This window comes from Rhinopithecus bieti, unplaced genomic scaffold (genome assembly GCF_001698545.2).
Source record: "Rhinopithecus bieti isolate Rb0 unplaced genomic scaffold, ASM169854v2 scaffold_32083, whole genome shotgun sequence".
NCBI lineage: Eukaryota > Metazoa > Chordata > Mammalia > Primates > Cercopithecidae > Rhinopithecus > Rhinopithecus bieti.
Genome location: NW_016814096.1, coordinates 2,783,780 through 2,805,584, shown reverse-complemented (window position 1 = coordinate 2,805,584; position 21,805 = coordinate 2,783,780). Strand labels below are relative to the sequence as shown.

At 39.5% G+C, this 21,805-nt stretch overlaps 1 protein-coding gene across 1 annotated transcript in view; it reads right to left on the bottom strand.

The window, feature by feature from the left end:
- Positions 1 to 6,091: 6,091 nt before the first annotated feature.
- Positions 6,092 to 21,805, bottom strand: part of PDHX (pyruvate dehydrogenase complex component X) — a 101,035-nt gene continuing 85,321 nt past the window's right edge. The window contains exon 11 of the mRNA XM_017849714.1: positions 6,092 to 7,908. Coding sequence (XP_017705203.1) covers positions 7,884 to 7,908 — 25 coding nt within the window. The 3' untranslated portion in view covers positions 6,092 to 7,883. The remainder of the gene's footprint in view (positions 7,909 to 21,805) is intronic.

The following is a 21,805-nucleotide window of genomic DNA, read 5'->3' as shown; positions in this document are numbered from 1 at the left end:
CCAGAAATTTATCCATTTCTTCCAGATTTTCTAGTTTATTTGCACAGAGGTGTTTATAGTATTCTCTGATGGTAGTTTGTATTTTTGTGGGATCGGTGGTGATGTCCCCGTTATCATTTTTTATTGTGTCTATTTGATTCTTCTCTCTTTTCTTCTTTATTAGTCTTGCTAGTGACTAATTATCAATATCAATTGATATTGACTAATTAAAATATCAATTTTGTTGATCTTTTCAAAAAACCAGCTCCTGGATTCACTGATTTTTTGAAGGGATTTTTGTGTCTCTATCTCCCTCAGTTCTGCTCTGATCTTAGTTATTTCTTGTCTTCTGCTAGTTTTTGAATTTGTTTGCTCTTGCTTCTTTAGTTCTTTTAATTGTGATGTTAGGGTGTCAATTTTAGATCTTTCCTGCTTTCTCTTGTGGGCATCTAGTGCTATAAATTTCCCTCTACACACTGCTTTACATGTGTCCCAGAGATTCTGGTATGTTGTGTCTTTGTTCTCATTGGTTTCAAAGAAAATCTTTATTTCTGCCTTCATTTCATCATTTACCCAGTAGTCTTTCAAGAGCAGGTTGTTCAGTTTCCATGTAGTTGTGTGGTTTTGAGTGAGATTCTTAATCCTGAGTTCTAATTTGATTGCACTGGGGTCTGAGAGACAATTTGTTGTAATTTCTATACTTTTACATTTGCTGAGGTGTGTTTTACTTCCAATTATGTGGCCAATTTTAGAATAAGTGCAATGTGATGCTGAGAAGAACATATGTTCTGTTGATTTGGGGTGGAGAGTTCTGTAGTTCTCTATTAGGTCTGCTTGATCCAGAACTGAGTTCTAGTCCTGGATATCCTTGTTAATTTTCTGTCTCGTTGATCTGTCTAATAGTGTTAAAGTCTCCCACTATTATTGTGTGGGAGTCTAAGTCTCTTTGTAGGTCTCTAAGAACTAGCTTTATCAATCTGGGTGCTCCTGTATTGGGTGCATATATATTTAGGATAGTTAGTTCTTCTTGTTGAATTGATTCCTTTACCATTATGTAATGGCCTTCTTTGTCTCTTTTGATCTTTTAAAGTCTGTTTGATCATTTGTCTTTTTGATCGTTTAAAGTCTGTTTTATCAGAGACTAGGATTGCAGACCCTGCTTTTTTGCTTTCCATTTGCTTGGTAGATCTGCCTCCATCCCTTTATTTTGAGCCTATTTGTGTCTTTGCAAGTGAGATGGGTCTCCTGAATAAGCACACCAATGGGTCTTGACTATTTATCCAATTTGCCAGTCTGTATCTTTCAATTGGGGCATTTAGCCCATTTACATTTAAGGTTAATACTGTTATATGTGAATTTGAGCCTGTCATTATGATGCTAACTGGTTATTTTGCCCATTAATTAATGCAGTTTCTTCATAGTGTCCATGGTCTTTACAATTTGGCATGTTTTTGCAGTGGTTGGTACTAGTTTTTCGCATCCATGTTTAGTGCCTCCTTCAGGAGCTCCTCTAAGGCAGGCCTGGTGGTGACAAAGTCTCTCGGCATTTGCTTGTCTGTAAAAGATTTTATTTCTTCTTCACTTATGAAGCTTAGTTTGACTGGATATGAAATTCTGGATTGAAAGTTCTTTTCTTTAAGAATATTGAATATTGGCCCCCACTCTCCTCTGGCTCGTAGAGTTTCTGCAGAGATCTGCTGTTATCCTGATGGGCTTCCCTTTGTGTGTACCAGACCTTTCTCTCTGGTTGCCCTTAACATTTTTTTTCCTTCATTTCAACCTTGGTGAATCTAACAAGTATGTGTCTTGGGGTTGCTCTTCTCGAGGAGTATCTTTGTGGTGTTCTCTGTATTTCCTGAATTTGAATATTGGCTTGCCTTGCTAGGTTGGGGAAGTTCTCCTGGAAAATATCCTGAAGGAGTGTTTTCTAACTTGGTTCCATTCTCCCTGTCACTTTCAGGTACACCAATCAAACATAGATTTGGTCTTTTCCCATAGTCCCATATTTCTTGGAGGTTTCGTTCATTCTTTCCACTTTTTTCCTCTAATCTTGTCTTCTCACTTTATTCCATTAATTTGATCTTCAATCACAGATATCCTTTCTTCTGCTTGATTGAATCAGCTATTGAAGCTTATGTATGCTTCACGAAGTTCTCATGCCAGGGTTTTCAGCTCCACTAGGTCATTTAAGCTCTTCTCTACACTGGTTATTCTAGTTAGCCATTCATCTAACCGTTTTTCAAGGTTTTTAGCTTCCTCGCAATGGGTTAGAACATGCTTCTTTAGCTTGGAGAAGTTTGTTATTACCGACCTTCTGAAGTCTACTTCTGTCAACTCGTCAAACTCATTCTCCATCCAGTTTTGTTCCCTTGCTGGCGAAGAGTTGTGTTCCTTTGGAGGAGAAGAGGCATTCTGGTTTTTGGAGTTTTCAGCCTTTCTGCTCTGTTTTCTCCCCATCTTTGTGGTTATATCTACCTTTGGTCTTTTTGGAGACCTATGGATGAGGTTTTAGTGTGGATGTCCTTTTTGTTGATGTTGATGCTATTCTTTTCTGTTTGTTAGTTTTCCTTCTAACAGACAGGCCCCTCAGCTGCAGGTCTCTTGGAGTTTGCTGGAGGTCCACTTCAGACACTGTTTGCCTGGGTATCACCAGCAGAGGCTGCAGAACAGCAAATATTGCTGCCTGATCCTTCCACGGAAGCTTCATCCCAGAGGGGTACTCATCTGTATGAGTTGTCTGTCGGCCCCTACTGGGAGATGTCTCCCAGTCAGGTTACAAGGAAGTCAGGGACCCACTTGAGGAGGCAGTCTGTCCATTTTAGAGCTCAAACGCCTTGCTGGGAGAACCACTGCTCTCTTCAGGGCTGTCAAGCAGGGACGTTTAAGTCTGCAGAAGCTGTCTGCTGCCTTTTGTTCAGATATGCCTTGCCCCCAGAGGTGGAATCTAGAGAGGCAGTAGGTCTTGCTGAGCTGCGGTGGGCTCCGCCCAGTTCAAGCTTCCCTGTCACTTTGTTTACACTGTGAGCATAGAACAGCCTACTCAAGCCTCAGCAATGGCAGACGCCCCTCCCCCCACCAAGCTCCCGCATCTCAGATCGATCTCAGAGTACTGTGCTGGCAGCGAGCAAGGTTCTGTGGGTGTGAGACCTGCCAAATCAGGCATGGGAAGGGATCTCCTGGTCTGCTGGTTGCAAAGACTATGGGAAAAGCACAGTATTTGGGCAGCAGTGTACTGCTCCTCCAGGTACAGTCACTCACGGCTTCCCTTGGCTAGGAAAGGGAAATTCCCCAACCCCTTGTGCTTCCCAGGTGAGCTGATGCCCCGCCCTGCTTTGACTTACCCTCTGTGGGCTGCACCCACTGTCCAACCAGTCCCAGTGAGATGAACCAGGTTCCACAGTTGGAAATGCAGAAATCATCCATCTTCTGCGTTGACCTCCCTGGGAGCTGTAAGTCAGAGCTGTTCCTATTCGACCATCTTGGAACTTGTCCCTTGGGGGGCAAAGGTTTAATGCTCACATGGCAGAATGATGACGGCCAGGCTCGCACAGGGGGCCTGCTGCTTCTGGCACTACCACTAACCACACAGTTTTGTTCAAATCAAATAACTGTTAACTCTTTCAAGGAACTCCTCCCTCCCAGAACAGCATTGCAACCCCAAATCCAGCTCACACCACTACCAAGGCAGGCAGCACAGCTGGAGGTCACAGCCCGTCCGCATGATCTCCTGCTCCTTTCTGCTTCTCTAACTGTTAAACAGAGACTCAGACCAAGAAACTTCAATACTTGCCCATCCTCTAAACTTAATCCAAATGTCTTCTAGAAGTCCAGTGTGGCCAGGAAAAAGCATGTCTTCATCAAATTTCATTCCATACCTTATTTTATTAATACAGAAAATGTTGAGAATCCTAAGTTTGATTGAAGAACGTATAAAGGGTTTGACCAGATGATAAATGCCGATATTAAATCTGCTGGAGTTCCGTGTACAGAATGAAGAGACAACACCCAAAATTAGTTAAAGACATAATTTCTTTAACTGTGGCTTAAGAAACAATGGACGCTTAAAACCCTACCTTACAAATAAGAATAGATTTTATCTTATCTAGAGATAAAGATTGAGATGTGGAGTGGAGGTTCAGTTTTATTTGGTTTATTAAATCTATAAGACCACAGGAGAGGCAATATAAAAAGCTCTATGATTCTATTCATATGTACATTAGAAGGAATTTCCAATATTACTGTAAATCCTCAATATACTGTTTCAGCAGTACTAATTTCATGTTGATATACTTTAGTTTCACACTAAGTTATCACTGTTTTCTTGGGAGTTGGATTTTTTTTTTTTTTCTCTGAGGCTTTGGATATGACATTGTATTTGACTTTCTATGTGGTAATTGACATGTGTTAGGGCAATGATGAATTGGAAGCTACCCCAAACTCACACATCATGGGTAACTGTTGCTTATAGACTTTTAAAGTCAAATGGTAGACATTTCCCATCGCTTGCTCCCATTCAACGAAAGCAATAGGTTCATCACACTACAAAATTGTCCTTATGGTTGGTTAAAAAAAGATGTAAGCCATCATTTTGTACAAACAAGCTATAACATTCTGCTAATAAAAACAGAAGCTGTATTTGTCAAAATTTATACACACACAGCAACTAAACTATCAACTTTTTTCCACTTTTTTTCTAATGTTGAATTAGAAAAAAATCTTGGCATACCATGGTATGAGATTTATCTCTTCACTGCCCATAATCAATCAGATGTTAGAAATTTTTAAACTTTTGACTTATTGTTTTGGAAATCAACCTAAGTGTCTTATAATGTACTGAACTTTTATTTATTTACTTATTTATAAATGAGAGCTCTAAATTCAATTTAATTTAAAATCAGTTGGAAACCTTTAATTAAACTATACAATAAATGGAAAGTAGCCAAAGTGTAGCTCTTGAAGATTTTGGAGAACTGCCATTAATAGAAACAAAGCTAGTAAACAAGAAGACACTGAAATGTATTCTTATTTGGGAGGCTGAGGCAGGCGGATCATCTGAGGTTGAGAGTTTGAGACCAGCCTGGTCAACATGGTGAAACCTCGTCTCTACTAAAAATACAAAAATTAGCCGGGCATGGTGGCAGGTGCCTGTACTCCCAGCTACTTGGGAGGCTGAGGCAGGAGAATCGCTTGAACCCGGGAGGTGGAGGTTGCAGTGAGCCTAGATCATGCCACTGCACTGCAGTCTGGGTGACAGAGCCAGACTCTGTTTCAAAAAATAAATAAATAAATGTACTCATATTAAATCAAAGTGTTTCTAAACACATAAAATAATGATCAAACAGTATATGAGATTTCATTTGGAAAATTAGTCATTGAGCTTCAAGTATCCTGACATCTAGAAAGAATATTTTGATGGGCTTCTATTGTTAATTAATTAGATAAATTAGTACTCTGTGCTGGAATAAAGTAAAATTCAGAAAACCTACCGTTTTTCAGCATCTAAATTTGATAAAGCATTTAAAACAGAGACAACCTTTTGCTAAATTTTGTTTTAAAATATTTGTGGGGAGGTGAGGATAGTTAATGTGTACAAAAAATAGAATGAATAAGACCTACTGTTTGATAGCACAATAGAATGACTCTAGTCAATAATAACTTAATTGTGCATTTTAAAATGTGTAATTGGATTGTCTATAAAATTGAATTGGATTGAAGGGATGGATTGAGGGGATCATTCTCCATGATGTGTTTATTTCACATTGCATGCCTGTATCAAAATATCTCATGTACCCCGTAAATATATATACCTACTATGTACCCAAAAACATTTTTTAAATTGTCAAAAAAGTTACTCTAAGTGGAACAGTATCTGTGAAATATTTAGTTTTATCAATGCTAAATACAGAATTGAGAATATTCTCCATCCAGCATAAATTGCCCTGATCTTACCAGTTACCTCAGCATCTGTAAAACTGGATATTTTCTCAATTGAAAACGTGCTTTTGCTACAAAGAAGAGTCAATTGATATATCAATAATTTTAAATTTATTAGTTATAGATTATAACTTTGAAGATCTCAGTAACTTTATTTTTAAAAAACCACAAAACATTAAAACATACTAAAAAACAGAACCTTCAGAAAATATTAGTGACACACTGCTAGAGTTAAAAATGGCTCAGAATGAATAGGTGAAGAGAAAACGATTTTTAGGACAGTGAAACTACTCTGTATGAGTAGATACATGTCATAGTGTATACATGTTATTATAAATTTGTCCAAATCCATAGAATGTATAACACCAAGGGTGAATCCTAATGCAAACTATGGACTTTGGGGATAATGATATATAAACTATTTTGATCAGTTGCAACAAATCCACCATTCTAGTGCGGGATGGTGCTAATGGCAGAGACAATGCCATGTGTAGGAGCAGAGGTGATATGGGAAATCTGTGTACCTTCCACTCAATTTTTTTGTGAACCTAAAACTGCTCTTTTAAAAATCTCCTAAAAAATATTAAAGCATAAAAAAGTTGCTAAAGGTATGACCTAATAAATGAATTCGCAGAAATGCAAGTGAGAAAAATTTTATCATCAGTCAAGATATCATGTTAATAAAGTACTACCACTTTTGTATTGTATAAAATTCGGACACTAAAATAACATTTCTGTAGGTTTGTTTTGTTACTTGTTTTGTGTGATACTTATGTGTATCACAATTACACATAACACATTTTAGAAGTAGTAAAATATTTTCAAAGAAAAAAATAACTAAGAAGGTGATTACAAAACAAGAATAATTTCTGGTTATATTATTTTATTGGTCATAGAGCCAATATATAGATATTTAAATTTTTTTACATTAATGTACAAGGATATATAATTTGGTTTATTAGAAATTATTGTTGAAAATATTTTAATACTATAGTTCCTGTCATTCCACCAATAAAACAAAACCTTTCTCATTTGACAAATATTTCAAAAATATATAACAAATTATTTGAGCATTCTTTCTCCTCTCAAAAGCATGCTGTCACCCTATTTTTGAAGACAGTTAAAAGAATTCTATTTCTGAACACTGTTAAGAAAAGTAGGGTAGTCCCAGCAGAGTTTTGAGCACAGGCAATGGAATAAACATGGCATTTCTGAAAAGAGACACTTGAAAAGGCCGAACACTCGCTTAGCATACCCAGCATAATGTAAAAGGAAAAGAAACTATTCAATTGATTCAGTTCATTTGTAAAAGAAGTTTTCCCAAAGTAGATCACCAACAAACCAGTCTATGTGAATCACTTGCAGAGCTTTGAACCCTGAACTCAGCATTCTGAAAGTGGGACCCAGAAATGTGCATTTTAAAAGATTCCCCAGGAAATTCTGATGGGGAGCCAGTGAGACTGCTGAACCAGGTGACTACTGACATCTCTCTTCTTTGAATGACTTTCGATAATCCCATAAATGTCTGCTTGACAGTGTCCTGAGAGCTGGGTCATGGCTCTTATTACACACTACTGAGCATCTGTTGTGTGCAAGACACCGGGCTGTATCACACTTCGTCCGGCCTCATATGTCTTACAGTATGGTGATGGGACGTAGGTTTTCTAGACTTGCCTATAGGCTTCTCTTCTTTCCTAATGAAGCTCCCACTCATCCAAACGTCCTTTGAGGAGGAAATCTATCCAACTTACTCCACTGCAAAAGCTGGAGAACTGACAAGATTCTTCCTGACCACTTCAGTGGCTATGATCATAGGCTGTACTGTGGTTTACATTTGCAAAATGAGGAATAAAGCTGGAGACACTTCCAGTACTAGAAATGGTCTGTTTGTAGCATGAAGGAGTATACTCATTTCTTTTTCTTTTTTCATGTCCTTTAAACATTTATTATATTTTCTCCTGTTAAACAAGCTATATAAGCTTAATACAAAGAAGTCTGAAAACACAGAAAGGTAAAAAAATTAAATTAAATTAAGATCATCCGAAATACATCAAGAGAAAGTTAACAACTGTGAGCATTCTGGTTTGTATATTCTTGCCGTCTTATTTAATTAATTGCATTTATGCACTTTAAAAAAACAAAAGTAGAATTATATTGTATATATGGCTTTGATGTCTTAAAAATTAACATTGCAAACATGTGCAAGGAGTGTTTCTTAAATTGCTCTTTCCATTGTCACTTTTACTGGAGATTAAAGTCTCAAAGTAGATTTTTTGACTTAGCAGAGGGAGAGCTGAGATGTCTCATTAAAGCTTGGCTGAGCGCCTTCTGTTACTGCTTATTTACATAAGTAGCTTTCGTAAAATCAACGGCTCCCACGAACAAGACATATACATTAATGCCTCACAGTCCAATACATGATGAGACAAACAACCACTGCTTCCTAATATAATGCGCACACAGCAAACATTGCCTGAGATGAGTCAGCTGTTCTGAAACATAAGATTAGGAAATTAAATTTCATGCATACATTTCCATGAATCAAAAGTCAAAATCAAAGGACAACCTTCTGTGTTAAGGTGAACTCTGGAAGTGAGTGTAAATAAGATAATAAGATATGCCCTACTTTGTTATCTTTTTTTTTTTTTTTTTGCTGTTGTTGTTTGTTTGTTTGTTTGTTTGTTTTGAGATGGAGTCTCGCTCTGTCGCCCAGGCTGGAGTAGAGTGGTGCAATCTCGGTCCACTGCAACCTCCACCTTCTGGGTTCAAACAATTCTCATGCCTCAGCCTCCCAAGTAGCTTGATTACAGGCGTGTGCCACCACGCCTGGCTAATTTTTTGTATTTTTACTAGAGACGGGGTTTTACCATGTTGGCCAGGCTGGTCTTGAACTCCTAACCTCAGGTGCTGAGGTTACAGCATGAGGTTCAGTCTCCCCAGGTGCTGAGATTACAGGCATGAGCCACTACATCTGGCCAGATATGCCCCACTTTGAACAAACACTGCTAGAATCAGGAAGAATCTTCCGTTAGCCAAGGATTGCTTTTGAGGTTCACTCCAAAAACTGAGCTACCACTGGGGACAAATGGTCTCATAATTTTGAGTGTAAAGTGCAATGATTACAGCTCATGAGCACTAATATAATTTTGAAAACAATATATCCATAACAGGCATCTTCTAGAAAACTAACAGGATCTCTTTTCCACTAGAGTGTATTGTTGTTGACTAATTGCTTCCAGTTATTAAGCTGGAAGAGACATGCTGGGGAGAATATTTTGGAGGAGCAAGTAAGGGCAGAACACAGAGAACCAGGTAACTTAATTATTTCTCACCTTTCTCTTTCCTTTGTAGTTAATTAGCAAACATTCCTTTCTCCACCTTATCTCTTTGTTGAGGTCATATCAGCAATTATCTGCCCTCCGGTTTATGCAAAACTACCTGAGTAACTCATAATGCAGAAGAGCTTATCATTTTTTTCCATGTCCTGTTGCCCAAAAATAATCAGCAATGAAATATCTCAAACATACAGAAAAAGAGAAGTAAACGAACCACCTAGATTTATGAGCAGTTCACTCTCTACCATACATGCTTACTATATTTTTAGTAAAGCTCTTTAGTCATCACTGCCACATTTACAAGGGTACTTGGCCTTTTGCTGTAGCTTGTCTTCTGAACATATTTTTGCATGTAAGTCTTTTACATATTTCTCTGAAGTGGTTAGAAATCCATCAGCTCGATGGTCTTTATTGTTTCAATATGGCTCAATCCACAGGGCAGAGCATGTGACTGGTGTAGTGGTTGCTGCATGGCTTTGAAGTCACATGGATTCGAGTTCCAATCCCTGCCTACTAGCTGAGCAAATGTGGTCAAGGGTCTGTGACTGAAATTCTCATTGATAAAGCAGGGATAATAATACCTACCTTGCTGTTGAAATGTCAGGAGGTGATGTAAGCAAAGCATCAGAACAGTACCTAGCACATAGTAAGTGGTTACCATCAGCTTGTGTGTCTGCTGTATATGCTGAACTGCTTGAGCCCATCTCAAACTGAAGCTGTATTTACCAGGATCCACTCAACTAGTATCCTGATCATTAACAGCTCCTTATTTGTGGACTCATGAATACAAGTCACTTTCATCTGCGGGGCTTCAAACTTAGCCCAGTGAAATGGCAGTCTGTTTTATTTTTCTAAACACCTGGAGGCGACTTTTTCCCTGCCTCTGACTTTAAAAACATAGTGACATTTTACAGAGTTTTATAGCACTGAACTTTATGTAAAATCAAAAGAGCCCGTGATATAAGAGAGCAATTGGTTACAAGCAAGCCCCTTCATGAACACGGGCATTTTTTTTAACATCTTTGTATCTGTGAGCATCTCCTTCTCTTCTTATCCTTAAGTTTATTATTTGTCACGAAAACAAAGTGCTTTTAAAAAAGTGTGTTTGATTCCATGGTTTCCAACAGCGAGCTTCAAACTCACCTGTGGTGCTTAAGATTATATATCTGTATACTTTGGTTTAAAATGAATATTATAAAAATTTATGTTTAAAAATATGTGTGTGTGTATACATACATAGTTACATACACCCAAGCCTCATATGTGCATGTGTATACATAACATATACCCATACATACATACACACACACCACCACCAAAGCCCCACTAAAAAAATACCGGAATCTCTGGGAGTAATGGGGGCAAATAGGAGGAGTTAATGTTCTACCCAGGTAAGACTACTATGGACCCAATGTTGAGAATCACAATGGGTTTATTACTTGAAACACTACCTATCTAAAGGACAGTTAAAGACTTTGGTATTAATGAGAAAGTTTTTTTTTTTCTTAAATAATTTTGCAGGCAAGATGCTGCTGTTACAAGTTTTCTGTTACGAATTATGTCTTTCATAGGAATGAAGCATCCACGCGGTCCATCCAAGCATACTGTGAATCAAAACATATGTCCATAGCTGGAACGAGAGCATTAGGACCATCTAACTGAATTCCACTGGAATGAGTCTCTGTGAAACCATGCCGAAATCTTTGTAAACAACCACCCTAAAGAAAGCTACATGAAGAATAGCCAATAACAACAGCACTGGATTTAACTCAACTTTGTAAAAACACACAAAAAAAAACCAAATATGACGCACACACTTCATCCTTTTGCGAACAAAATGCCACCAAACATTTGAAACTGGCCTAAGGCTACATTGACATGAAGCCCAGCCTTATTGACCAGCGTTTCCAATACTCTCCCCCACCCCCATTCTTTATTCCCAATAGATACGTCTTCTCACAGGTAGTTAATTAGCAAACATTCCCTTCTCCACCTTATCTCTTTTTTTCATTTTATATTTATCTCTTTTTTAAAATTTTTTTTATATTTATATATATTTTTATATTTATCTCTTTTTTTTTATTCCCAATAGATACATCTTCTCACAGGTAATTGGGCAGAAAATGCTTATTGACTGATCTTGAAAACTATAATGCATCTAAAGCTGGAGAACATTCAGAAACCATGCTTCTCTTTATTTATTTCAGTTTCCATGGCAAGAGGAAAATAAAAGGCAACTCTGTTTGAAAGCAACAGCAATAAATGAAGCAACATCTCTGGCAAGCAGGCAAAACTTAAAGAGTAAAAGTTATAAAGCCCCATGCCGACAATGCTACCTACCTTCCCCATCCATGGGGATGACTATTAATGGCGCTGACTAGGTATAGACACCAATTTGAGACCAAGAAGTTATTCTTAGAAGGTGCTAACTTTATATTTTCTTTTAGGTTCTTGCTATTAAGTTTCTCTTTCAACTGACTTCAGAAATCAGACAGTGAAATCAATGGGGTTTTCCAGGCCACCAAATTCAAACTAATCAGGGCAGGGTCAGAATGTTGGTTGACTTTTTTCAACACACAGGGACCTGGAATTGGGGTTCCAGGTCTACCTCTCAGCACAGAGTCAGCAGATACAATGCCCTAGATGGTTGGATTTTTTAGTGTCTGTGACAAGTATCTTCAAAGCTGATTCCTCTCCCTCTGAGAAATCAAGGCCACCACCTTTAATTACTGACACAGTAGTGTACTTCCTGTATTGCAACCTCAGTCCCTTTTGTCACTTTTGCTTTGCATTCAAGTGCCCTGGCCAGTGTTAACTGCAGCACTTTGATTTCTCTTTCTATAAAGACTATCAATACCAAGTCATTTGTTTCTGCAACCATGTAACCCAAGGACATATTCTCCTGGGTGAAACTCTAAGAGCCCCTCAGAAGTCAGTGGAGAATAGGCACAGAAAAGACGATGAAGGTCATAGTTTCTAATAAATTGTTTTCTTTTTTTAAAACTTTTAATTTTAATTTTATTTTTTTGAGACAGATTCTCACTCTGCCACCCAGACTGGGGTATGGTGGCATGATCTCGGCTCACAGCAACCTCCACCTTCCAGGTTCAAGCGATTCTCCTGCCTCAGCCTGGCTGGGATTACAGGCATGCGCCACCACGCCCAGCTAATTTTTTGTATTTTAGTAGACACAGGGTTTCACCATGTTGGCCAGACTGGTCTCGAACCCTGACCTCAAGTGATCTGCCTGCCTTGGCCTCCCAAAGTGCTGGGATTACAGGCATAAGCCACCGTGCCCAACCAGTTTTCTTTCATTTTTTTTTTCTTTTTTCTTTTTAAGGGAGGGGATTCCCTCAGTGGATTTACTTAGAGTGAAATGGTATCTTGGCTTTGGACTTGCCCCTGCCTTCATTCATGTGGGTACTTTTTATTTAACTCTTTATTGTAGGTGGGCTCCCCTCTACCTAAAAAACCAAAGGGAAAAAACCCAATTCTTTAATTTACTCACATCCTGTTACACTTTCACAGGCTGTTCATTTTCATATCAGGCCTCATCTTCTGTTGTCAACATCCTAGTTTGAAGGAAAGGGGGAGACAGGTCAACTGGAAGTGGTCCTGACCTCAAAGGGAGAGAACTCCTGGGTACCTCTTCCCAGCAGCCCTAGGCTATTTCAAAATGTCAGCAGGTCTAATCCTAGAAGAAAACACCACTTACTTCTCAACCTGCTAGGGCGTGGTGAGGTCTAAACAATATTAACTGACAAAATCTGCCAGTTCCTAAGAACTGCCAGAGAACTGCCTGAGAACTCACAGATAAACAGTAAGAGGTATGGTCAACCTTCAGGCGAATGAAAAGACTATCTCGATGCAACAAAAATAAAGGAATAATGTGCTCTGCAGCTTATTATATCTGTAGGAAGAAAGGAACTCTCCTTCCTGAGGATGCCTCCATGTCCCAGGCTCTAGGAGACTACCTAACCAGCAAGGTTGATAGCATGACCCTGGCTCCACTGAAAACTTGGGCCTATAGGCTGGCTTATTCTAAAGGGTGCTTTTTAATTCTAAATTTTTTTTCTTAATTTTTAATTTTTTTTTTTGAGACAAGTTCTCGCTCTGTCGCCCAGGATGGAATGCAGTGGTGCCATTCAGCCTCACTGAAGCTTTGATCTCTCAGATTCAAACAACTCTCTCGTCTCAGCCTCCCGAGTAGTGGGGACTACAGGCATTCACCACCATGCCTGGCTAATTTTTTGTATCTTACTATTATTTTTTTTTTGTAGAGACAGGGTTTTGCCATGTTGCCCAAGCTGATCTTGAACTCCTGGGCTCAAGCAATCCACCTGCTTCAGCCTCGGAAAACTGCTGGGACTATAGGTGTGAGCCACTGTTTCCACCCGAACCACTGGTCTTTTAATTTTTTCAGCTCCAGCTGGCGAACCCACTACCTGCTCTTCTTAGGCAGCATCCCTTGGTCACTATTCAACCATCTGCTGCTGCCAAAGCAAAAGTCCATGGCCCTCAAAGGGTGGGAGCTCTGGCTATTGGCCACTTATCATTTTGCCTTCTGAAATCCTTGTATTTCTTTCTGAATTCACACACTCAGAATTGGCAGTATATTCTTAAGCTATAAAGTCCTCCACTATATGTCCATCCCAAAAGCCTGAGTAAGATTATTTAATCTAAGAAATGGTTATTTATGGAAATCTGATCTTCTCATTGCCCAATAACCATGGAATACTGCAGAGTTGCCTCAGATGGCAGGGAGCCCACATGCTAGCTCACACACTATCACTAGTAGCCATTTAACTTTGGGAAAAGACCTGTCTTTTCTCTGGACTTTAGTTTTCTCCTCTTTAGAAATGAGAAGCTGGTTAGCCAATCAGTCATGTCTCTTTCAGGTATATGTTCTATGCATTGCAACTGCAAAGTTGACAATCTGAGAATTTGTGCATGCCAAAGGGGCTTAAAGAATAATAGTACCTAACACTTAAGCACTTGATGTGTATTAACTCATTTAATCCTTCAATAACCATATGAGGTAGGTGTTTTAATTATTACCCCTATATTTTAGATGAGAAAAGAAGAAATAGAGAGAAGTTGAGTAACTTGACCCATTATCCGGTAGTTTTAAGGATGGGGTTTGTATTTTTAACCACCATATGCAGGATAATGGGCAGATCTGAGGACTAAGCTTCCTTGACGTTTGCATGCTTAGAAGGTTACAGAGGGAGTGTGAGAATCACAGTTAATCTGCCAATCAACGGTATTTACAGAAAACCAGGACTGGAGCCAGAGAGTGTCCTCAATATTACCTGTTGGATCCTCTTGGCATTATTTAGTGCACAACATTACCATAGAAAAACACAAGCACTTTTATGGCAATGGTGTAAATTAGGAGGATTCTGACAGTAAAGCCCAGAGCCACTCCAAGATAAAACCATCAGTTTGGGATCTCTTGGCCACCTACTGACCTGTCAGTGTATTGAGGTAGTTTGGGGTGGGAAGTACGTCAAATGATACTTGAGGAGGGAATACAAGAGGCCAGGCAGAGTGACTTACTTACTTATTATTTATGTATTTATTTTTGGTAGAGACAGAGTCTCGCTATGTTGCCCAGACTGGTCTCGAACTCCCACCTTGGCTCCCAAAGTACTGGGATTACAAGTGTGAGCCACCATGCCCAACCCCAGAGAGTGACTCTTGACTAGTTTGGAGAAATAAACCAACCTCAAAGGTCTTCAAAACACAGCCACTTGGAAGTCTTGACTGCCCTTCTCTGATCTCCAGCATGAGCCTCTGCAGAAGCAAGTGCCTTTCACTGAGTCTGACCCTAGCTGAGTGAGATATTTGCAGAGGAAAGGACAACATTCTTATTTTTTTTCTGAAACCAAACAAGAAAACCAGAAAAGTTGCTTGCCAGTCTACTACAGAGAGGTAGTGATGAGAACTTGTAATACTATCTAGATTCTGAGTTCATTGCTCTAGGGCCCAGGGTCCTGAATGGTGCCTCTTTTCAACGCTTATTTACCATAGCTTCATAGAAACATCACCAAGTGTCAGTTAGTTCTTTACCCTTTGGGTTTTTTCCATCAGTAATCCTCTTGGCACAGGGTGGGGCTGAGCTGGGAACAATATCATATAACTCTGGTTGCAGCTGTCCTTAATGCAAACCAGCATATCCACAAGTTACCACCACCTTTGGGGGGAAACCAACGTAACAGTGCTGGTGGACACAGCTTCAGATTGCTAGTGGTCACTGATATGTACCATTGCAACTTGGAAGGAATTCTATATGTTGATACTTTCTTTGATTCTATCAACCAAACAGCTTTGTGGCACACATGCTACAGTACTGAATGAAATACCTTTCTTTCCCTTGAGCCAAAAGCACATAATAAGCTATAGATTCTTTGCTGCTATGCCATTGATTTATCTACTGTACTTTGTAACCCAAGAGGGCTATGAATCATCCTTCCTAACTTTTCAGCTTCACAGAACAGGTTACTTTTAATACAATCTCTTCTTCATCTAGATTTATTTGTTCTGAACCCTAACACATTCTTAGAGCATTATTTCTTACTGAAGACAACTCTCCCTTAGTGTTTGTTTAATGATAATTTTTTGTTCAAGCTCTTCCTGGGTGTCCATTTGCCCTTTAATTTTCTTTTTCCCAATGCTTTATATTCCTAGGAATACCCGAGTTACAAGTGGTCAGATTGCCAGCATTCAGCAATCCCAGGCAGGGGGCAGATGTTATTGCCTTTCTCTCTTCTCTTCCATGGGTTGCTGAACAGTGTTAACATTCTGATTTCTTTTAGGAGTGGAGCTCCAAGACAATCTCTTACCCTGTCCTTCTTACTCATTAACTTTAATTTCCAAAAAAATGCCACCGATACCATTCAAACACTAGTTCAGGAATTACCATGTGCTGGGCACTGTACTGAGTGCTGGAGATACTGAGAAGAAACATGATCTGTTCTCAGGAAGCTCACAGTATGGTGAATGTGATCATTAAGGTCATGATTAAGCAAAGCAGGAAGTACTCCAAGGAAAGGTGAGCAAGGCATTTACAGGTATGCAGAGGATTGCTTGACCCAACCTGGAAGAATCCAGAAAAACTCATCCAAGTCTGGGCACGGTGGCTCATGCCTGTAATCCCAGCACTTTGGGAGACTAAGGTGAGCGGATTGCCTGAGGTCAGGAGTTCAAGACCAGCCTGGCTAACATGTTGAAATCCCATCTCTACTAAAAATACCAGAAAATTAGCCAACTGTGGTGGCGTATGCCTGTAGTACCAGCTACTCAGGAGGCTGAGGCAGGAGAATCGCTTGAACCCCCCGGGAGGCGGAGGTTGCAGTGAGCCAAGATCATTCCACTGCACTCCAGTCTAGGCGACGGAGGGAGACTCTGTCACTCACAAACAAACAAACAAACAAACAAAACCCATCCAAGAGCCACAAAGAGGTTATGCTTGACCTGAACCTTAAAAGACAAGTAGCAGTCATGTTGGGGGAGTCCAAACAATGGATGGGTTGATGTGGATACAGCAAAGAACATAGTTAAAGAGTCATGGCCAGATCATGAAGGGTTTTGTCCCTTGGGCTAAGAAATTTGTGCTTTATCTTAAAGTAGAGGAGCCACCAATTCCGAGCTACAGCAAGGAATTGTAATATAGCATTGTATCGTGTATGAAAGGACAAAATTCATGCTACTTTCCTGAAAGTAAGATTCTGTGTCCCCGTCTGCTTCATCTAATATTGCTTCTTGGCCTCAGTGATAGCACACAGAGCACCGGAAAACTAGTTCAAGCTTAGCACCAATTCCTGAAGCCAGTCTACCTCTCCAGGACACTTACAGCCATGACCTTCTCCAAGCTCTCTCAATTGCTGTCCTTGTTCCATGTTCTGGTCTGCAGAAGGTGAAAGGGTACTAATCATCCTGGAAGCCTTCCTTGAACAGGATCTCTTTGCACAGGGTCATAAAACGAGGGATCCAGATGGTACAGGGAAGTGTAAATGGCAGTTGGAGATGGGACAATAGTAAGAGCAGAGGCAGAGACACAAGTCAGCAGACCCCACATGTGACATGTCAAATATAGGGAGTAGGGGAAGAAGTGGGAGACATGGTACAAGAGGTCAAGATTTACTGGTTCCCTGTATTCCATGAAAATGTTACTGTACAGAGTATTACACATTTCCAAGTTGGAGACACTAAAGTACAAAGGTGTAAATTGTCTAAGCACAGATATGAGGCAGCGGCAAATTAATAAAACAAATCACATGCCTGTTTCTAACCTGTTTGCCATGGCCAAGAAGAGTCTGTGAAATCAAGTTAGACATTCTGTCTTTGAAATCATGCATTTTGTTCTCACTCATAGGTGGGAACTGAACAATGAGATCACTCCCCGGAAGGGGACACATCACACACTGGGGCCTATCATGGGGAGGGGAGGAGGGGAGGGGTTGCATGGGAGTTGATTATCATGTGATATAAATGATGAATTGGTATGGGCTGCTGCACGAGTGAGGGGCAGCACAGCCCAACATGGTCATAAGTAGTACATATGAGAACAACCGGCACGTTCATGCACATGTACCCAGAACTTAAAGTATATAAAAAAAAAAAAAAAAAAAAAATCATGTCATGCATTTACAGAGCTTACGGAAGCTTTCAAGTGGAAATGTCTTTACTCGAAAGAAAAGAAAGAAAGAAAGAAAAGAAAGAAAAAGAAAGAAAGAAAGAAAGAGAAAGAAAGAAAGAAAGAAAGAAAGAAAGAAAGAAAGAAAGAAAGAAAGCAAGCGAAAGCAAGCAAGCAAGCAAGCAAGCAAGCAAGCAAGCTCAAGTAATGCCCTAATCATCTCCTATTATTGTTTGTATCTGCAGGATTTGGAAACTGCTCGGGAAAACAACTGGATTCCTAATAATCCCTGAACAATTATTTTTATTTTTTTCTGTGTATATATTAGCCTTTTAATTTTTCCACAAGGAATTCTGGGCCAATTTAACTAATAAATAATAACATAATTTTCTGAGTGCATGGTACTTTTGCTTCATCTGATTTCATGGCTTTCCTGCTCCATGACAACCCACTGTCTTTTCCCTCACATGTGTTTTATGATGGTTTTTTCAGGCACCTGAAAGAAAAGCTTTAACACTTTCATTCAAGCTAAGATGCCTCAATTTTCATTAGTGTCTTCATTGGCTAGGAGGTGTTACAGAGACTACCAAATAGTTTCAAAATTACTTGCTCAGTCACGATGCCCACAGTTGACTCTCAGCCTAGCAAAAGAGAAGAAAAAAGTTCTTGTGTTTACTGTCCTGAACATACCCTTACGCTAGTATGCAACCTCCTCAGGTCCCCTCAATTAGGATCACATTTCCTATTTTACAGTTATAATGCAATGGACTCTGGGTACTGTTCAATGAATATAGGTTTAATGTAATAGGTGTGTTTCTGCAAATATATATGTAAATGAGGATTTTGCAAGCACCATTTAAAATTACCTGAGGGGTATTTTCTAAGTAACAGAATCTTTTTGTAAAGCAAAAGCCCTTTTAAAAATTAACATCATTCCTTATTTTGTGTGTTCTAAGTTGAGGCTTTCACGGACTAATTTCAAAAAATGATGGAGGTCACCATTCTTTTTCATTTGTTGAGTAAGCTTTACACCAACACAAGAGGCCATCACGCTTTGCCCTTAAGCTTTACTAAACAATGACATTTGAGCATGTGGGCTACTGAGACAGAAAAGTTCCCCCATGAGTCAGCAGCCAGCCCCAGCAAAATATCTCATGGTTCCAACTAACTACCCCACAGCCTTTCACATTCAGTTCTGCTTTCTCAGTGGTCTCTAGGGGTCTAATTTCTGGTTAGGAACTGAGAAATTGAGTTGATTTCCATTTCCATAGGATAGCAAGATATCCGCGGGATGTCAAGGGGGCTGGGCCAGTACCCCAAGTTAGCAGTAGTGAAAAAAGTGGCTGAGCCCCAGGATCTAGAGCACATGAACTCTTTCCCACCTGAAACCTCCATTCCACCCTTTATCCCATGAGGTTCCGAAGGAGATGAGCAGAGAACAAGACCTGGCAAAGCGAGGCTGTTAATGGGGCTCCGACCTCAAACCCTGATATCCCACCTTAGACTTATCTCCAGGAGTGGGGTCCTGGGTTTCATATTTTAAAAAGCATGGCATATTGGCATATGTCTCCCCAACCCCCAGCACCACTGCCATTGGAATGCCTAAGGCCAGTGGTGTGCTGAAGCTGGCTTGTACCAGCTCGTGAGAACTGATTGTTAAACTTTTAAGAATTTTGCAAGCTGATTATTAAACAGTTATTACTAAAAGTTAAATTATATAAGCTTAGGATTCAATAAATTATACCGAAAGCAAAGATAATAAATAGCCAAAGCTCACCACTTCCTAGTCATTTACTATTATCTATGTTCTTGAGGTTTCTACCTCTATTGTATCTTTAATGGTGGAAATAGTAAAATAATGTAGAGCTATGCATCTCTTCCTAATTCTACACTCAGTAACATTACATTGGAAGCTTTAAATCAGAGCATTTATACCACAGAAATCAACAAATACTACAAATCAGGGATTGATTTATTGTGGATTGTCTCTAGACTTAAGAAAATAATAGAGAAAATGTAAATAATGCAGATTAAACTTAAAATGTCATGTTTATAGTTTGTACACTGTGAATAACACAGAATTTGAGAAAATATTCTTGCAGTATTTGAAAATTTTCTTATTCAGTAGAGAAAGTACTCTCTTCATTGACAAACAAGTGAACTTCTATGTCATTGTTGTTTTAACTTTTATCTTATTCTTTTGTGTAAAGGAAAATATCAACCAACATTCAGGTCAGTAACCTACTTATTCATCAACTGCAACCACAGTTTGGCTGCAAATAAAAGCGTTCTATAAAATTAGGTTAAGCATTCTGTGATAACATACAATAAGGAGTATTGTATGTTCTATAGTCCTTTTAAGTTGTATATTTTACTACTTGTAAATCAGTAAAATTTATAACAGACTTATAATTGGTTATATATCCACATGTATTTCTTCTCCAAAGAGCTGGTTGTTAAATATTTACCGGCACACCACTGCCTAAGCCAAAAACAGAAACAGGTTAAACAGCCTCCTGGGCTTCTATCCCATAGGTTCACACCCTTGTATCAGCCCTTTAGTTTACCATTCTCCTGTCAAGAAGAAAACAAAGAATAGAAACGTTTGTACAATTAAATCAAAAGGAAAATAAATATTTCCTAAGATCTAAGGCAGATAATTTAATCTGCCTAATTCAGCCCTTCCTAAGAAGGCCGCCTCTCAAGTAGGAATGGCTTGAGGCTAATGTGACCACACCTACCATGTGGAAAAGCTGAGAGCAATCTCCTAACAGATGGCAGCCTTGGCACTGTAGCCTAATAAATATTCTCCCTTTTAATGAGTCCACATCAGATGGCTCCTTGGGGACAGTGGGGGGAGAAGCAGGGAACAAAAGCAGTTTCTCTTGCTTCCTGGTGGGATTTCATACATGTCTGGGGGTACATAACAAAAGATCAGTGAGCATTTCTGCCTTCTACCAAATGGAGTACATATGAACATCACAGCTTTGTGTACAATTATTTTAAAATCATCAATACTTGTATTTGAAAACATCTTTGTAGACTTGGAACCAACCCAAATGCCCATCAATGATAGACTGGATAAAGAAAATGTGTCACACATACACCATGGAATACTTTGCAGTCATAAAAAATGATGAGTTCATGTCCTTTGCAGGAACATGGATAAACCTGGAAACCAGCATTCTCAGCAAACTAACACAGGAACAGAAAACCAAACACCTCATGTTCTCACTCATAAGTGGGAGTTGAACAATGACAACACATGGACACAGGGAGGGGAACATCACATTCTGGGGTCTGTTGGGGGTGGGGGGCTAGGGGAGGGAGAGCATTAGGAGAAATACCTAATGTAGATGACAGGTTGATGGGTGCAGCAAACCAATATGGCACGTGTATAACTATGTAACAAACCTGCATGTTCTGCACGTGTATCCCAGAACTTGAAGTATAACAAAACAACAAGAACAACAACAAAAAAGAAAACGTCTTTGTAAAGGTGAAATAAAACACAAATACCAGACAAATATATGGAATCTTTGAAAATCCTGTTACTCAATGGTGTTGTTTGGTCTTTAGGCCAATGCTAATAACCAACACTAACCACTAAGGAGTGTCCTTCAGTGCAGGAAAAAAACAAAAAAACAACAACAAAAAAAACGCAGTGAAACTTTAAATTTTTCTTTTTGAATGGCCAGCTCTGTCTCTCATTAAATCAGATGACTGGGGCGGAGCAAGATGGCCGAATAGGAACAGCTCCAGTCTCCAACTCCCAGCGCGAGCGACACAGAAGACCGGTGATTTCTGCATTTTCAACTGAGGTACTGGGGTCATCTCACTAGGGAGTGCCGGACAATCGGTGCTGGTCAGCTGCTGCAGCCTGACCAGCGAGAGCTGAAGCAGGGCGAGGCATCGCCTC